Raw genomic sequence first — 3,922 nt, 5'->3', positions numbered from 1 at the left:
TATTTTTTAGTAGAATTAAGGTATGAAGATCCAAATTACAGGAATTTGGAGCTTTCTGAACAATGAGTTTCTCCATAAGGGATCCAATACCGCTACAAGCTATTTGGCACCAAGTTATTTCTTTATGATTTTACACTGTTTCTGACTTGTAATAGGATCTTCAAAACATAAAGAACATCTGTAATTCTTTTCATGAATGTACTATAAAAGAAAACACATATAGACAGCTTATCAAATCTTTATTGGAGTAATGAGCATGCCAGGTTTTTAAAGTTTACAAAATATGATGAGATAGAACTTTCCGTTCTTCAGTTTAAACCCTCTTACTTTTCCTTGTTAGGGTTGTTGGTCCAATTGTGATTGTCTGCAAGAAGAACAGAAAATAATAAGTTTCAAGACAATCTGAAAGACAGTTTTCCAATTGCAGTAAACTGCACCTTCAAGTAAAATGCACTGTTCAAATCAAGCTGTGTGTTTTCTGGAAGACTTATAATTAGAAGAAACATAGGGTCTAAACTCTAAATACCCTTGTAATGGTTTGTCCCCTTTACCAAGACCAAAAAATGTCTGAATTATAAGTTGAAGTGTTAAAGTATATCATGTGTATATTGGCCTATCATTTGAGTGGATTGAGGTTGTCTGAGAAAATGCCAAAAACTGAATGTTGTTAAATATCAAATTTATAAGATATATCTTTATTTGCCTGTAAGTCTAGAATTATCATCCTGAATGCCTTGATTATCCAACTTCTGTTTCTTCTTAATTAAATATCCCCTTAATTGTTATAGTAAGTAATTGCAATTCCAGCTTACCTCAATCATTTGATCGCCTTGAACTTCTTGAATGTGGGAAAATGTGTCACTCTTGCAGATGAGTTTTCCACCCTCCAAATTTACAGTAACCTAAAATAAAATGAACATCAGAGTACAATCATTTAAAAAGGATGAACATAGAAAAGCAAACTTTAACAGTATAACTTTTATGCCTAATCAAGCTGTCAGTGAATTTTATGTAATGAATATACATAAAGGGCTTTTGGTGGAGATGACAAACAGTAGGTGGTAAATGTGAACTAAGAGAAATATGTATGGCAAATTTATACAGATATATACAAATGATTAGAGGTCATGTTATAACATTACAAAATCCACTGTAATTTGTATTGATGTTCCTGAAATATGCAGAACAGCAAATACATGTTCTCCTCAAATGTCATCCTGTCCATAACACCCCTACCATCACCTTAGGCACCTATTAGGGAGGACAGCAAATCATTTGGGAATTTCTGATTGTTGAGAAACTCTCCTTCAAATAACTATGGTAGCATAACATAAGCCTCCATAGGCCCAGGTTCAAAATTTGGAAAAAAAATATTGTTTCTTTACTGTCAGTTTCACTGCCACATGTATGGTGTCAATGGCTTTATTTTGAGTGAGCTTCCACTAAGTTTGTTTTCAAACGAAAAACAGGTATTATTTTTGGCACATTTATATAAAAAGTCACAACTAAAACAGCAATTATTGTATGTAAAACAGCGCTGCCCAATATATGCTTTAAAAATACTTGAACCGCAAGTACTAATCTAGGTGGGAGTGTTACCTTTGCCTTCTTTCCACCCACTGTGGTGATTTCTGACTCCTTCCCGATAGTAAAAGAATTGGTTTGAGATTGCTTTGATGTCTTTGATGTAACAACAAAATCGTCCCCATTTTGCTGAATTTCAATCACTGGGTTGATGTCTTTGGCAACTTTAATAATTTCATCTGGCAAACCTACAACAAGATGTATGATATATTTGTCAGACAGTGTACATTAAAGGTAAAACTACAAGAAGGTGCACATGGCTATTATGTATATCATTGTGTAAATTTTGTTATATTTTATATTTTATTCTACCTTAAAGTGATACAGTCATGTTGCTCTACAACCCGGAGCATGCAAGTACTGTTTATCACTTTAATTGACAGTAACACCTTAAACCAAAATCTCCCTTTTACTCTATCCCAGAATTGCTATTTCAGATATGGGATTATTTTATCTGAAAATATATTTTAGCACTCAGAATTGCTAAGAAGACTTCAAGCAAGGCACAATGCATGCAGAAAAAAACAATGAGAGCCACATCTGAAATTCTTATGCAGTAATACTTGCCAAGGACTAGTAGCACCTAGCAACCAAATATTCACATTCATTATCAAAACTTTAGAGGGTCAGTAAATGATAATGGCTAATGTGTTACTATGGGTTACTGCTCCTGGTAAAATTTTCCTATTTTTATCCTGTGTGTACTGAGGGAGTTTTTATTCAATGCCGCACTTCATTTAGAAGTGAAACATTAGCATTGTAAAAGAATAACTGGCAGTTGAAGAGATGCAGTCAATTTGCTTCACTGATTATCAAATCTTTATAGCTTGAAGCCACCCCATAATTTCATAAATGTATAGCTGCAGATGTGTTAACTCTCTAAGATTTTTAATATCTCCCACTGCACTCCCGTTGCAGTAGTTGGCATTTTTGCAGTGAGTTCATGCCAATGGCAGGTGTCTCAAAGGGGATTACTCAAGTTGTACACAGAGTATGATCATCTTTGATTTTGTTAAACAAAGATATTGACACCCAAATTATCCAATACAACAAGTTATGTTTGTTAGCAACATCCTTAAAATCTATAAAGTTCAGTGCATACTTATGGCACTATTTAAATGAAGACATACACTCATATATATTTAAACATACTTACCCACTTGTTTTAAGAAGCTTTCATAGTTCTCTTGTGAATATACCTGCCAGGTTCCAGCAAAAGACATGATGATTTCTGATGGTGTTTAGAATGCAGAGATCAAGAGAGGGGAGTGATGTGATCTTCCCACAAAAATCCAGTTTATATTTGCCTGACTACACTGACGTATGCTGCGCATGTCATAATTATTAACAACCAAGCTATTAATTATTACAAGTGGTTTGATGGTCATGGGAATGACCTACAGTTCAGTGTCTGGCAGCTTCAGTTCTGATCAATAAATATGTCCGCTTTAAGATTTTCTTATCTTCTGTACATCTTATAAAAGTTTAGAGCAAACATTGACATGTTGAAATCTTACACGCAACACATTCAGCTGTACCAGCAATGAACTTATATAAAGACTCATATAATCTTGCACTTCAGCATCCTTTTATGCTTTGAAGCAAGTTTGTTTTTTCTTGCAGTATATATTATTATTAAGGGGTCTTTTGGGGAAACCTGTTATACTGTACATTGTCCTGTTCAAACAATTAACTTGCTTTTTTTTCTGTAAAATGTCTCGATGTTAACTTAGCAAAACATAAATCCATGCTGATAGTAAAATGGTAAAGTATTTTTAGTAGCTTTATGGCTTTTATTATGGAAAGTCCCTAGTCCAAAACGTTCTAGATAATAGATTCCATACCTATAGTTAAATGTAATACTGGTATGGGACATGTTATTCAGAATGCTTGGGACCTGTGGTTTTCTGGATAAGGGATCTTTCTGTAGTTTGGATCTCCATGCCGCAAGTCTGCTTAGAAATCATGTAAACATTGATTGAACCTTATAGGATTGTTTTGCCTCCAAAAACGATTCATTATATCTTAGTTGGGATCAAGTACAATGTACTGTTTTATTATTACAGAGAAAAATGATTAAAAAAGACAATTATGTGAATAAAAAGGAGTCTGTTGGAGATGGCCCTCCTGTAATTTAGAGCTTTCTGGATAATTGTTTCTGGATAACGAATCCCATACCTGTATTTCATTATTGTGTGTGTGTATAGACGATACTCTACCCACTACTGTAATTCCTTAGGATATTAGTCGCTACCATCAAGTTTTGTTATATAAAAGCACAAGACTAGGGATGGGCGAATTTGACCCGTTTCGTTTCACCAAAAATTCGCCGCCGGCC

The 3,922-nt window shown here is 34.2% G+C and overlaps 1 protein-coding gene across 1 annotated transcript; it reads right to left on the bottom strand.

The window, feature by feature from the left end:
* Positions 1-222: 222 nt before the first annotated feature.
* XB5907626.L (provisional ortholog of fatty acid binding protein 1 L homeolog) lies at positions 223-2,830 on the bottom strand. Its single transcript, XM_018242324.2, has 4 exons — positions 2,741-2,830; positions 1,600-1,772; positions 813-902; positions 223-364 (listed from the first exon to the last, which is right to left on the bottom strand). Exons 1-4 carry the CDS (start codon positions 2,805-2,807, stop codon positions 314-316), a joined length of 381 nt encoding a protein of 126 aa, XP_018097813.1. The 5' UTR covers positions 2,808-2,830; the 3' UTR covers positions 223-313.
* Between the last annotated feature and the right edge of the window lie 1,092 nt (positions 2,831-3,922).

This window comes from Xenopus laevis, chromosome 2L (genome assembly GCF_017654675.1).
Source record: "Xenopus laevis strain J_2021 chromosome 2L, Xenopus_laevis_v10.1, whole genome shotgun sequence".
NCBI lineage: Eukaryota > Metazoa > Chordata > Amphibia > Anura > Pipidae > Xenopus > Xenopus laevis.
This window is presented reverse-complemented; position numbering and strand designations above follow the sequence as displayed.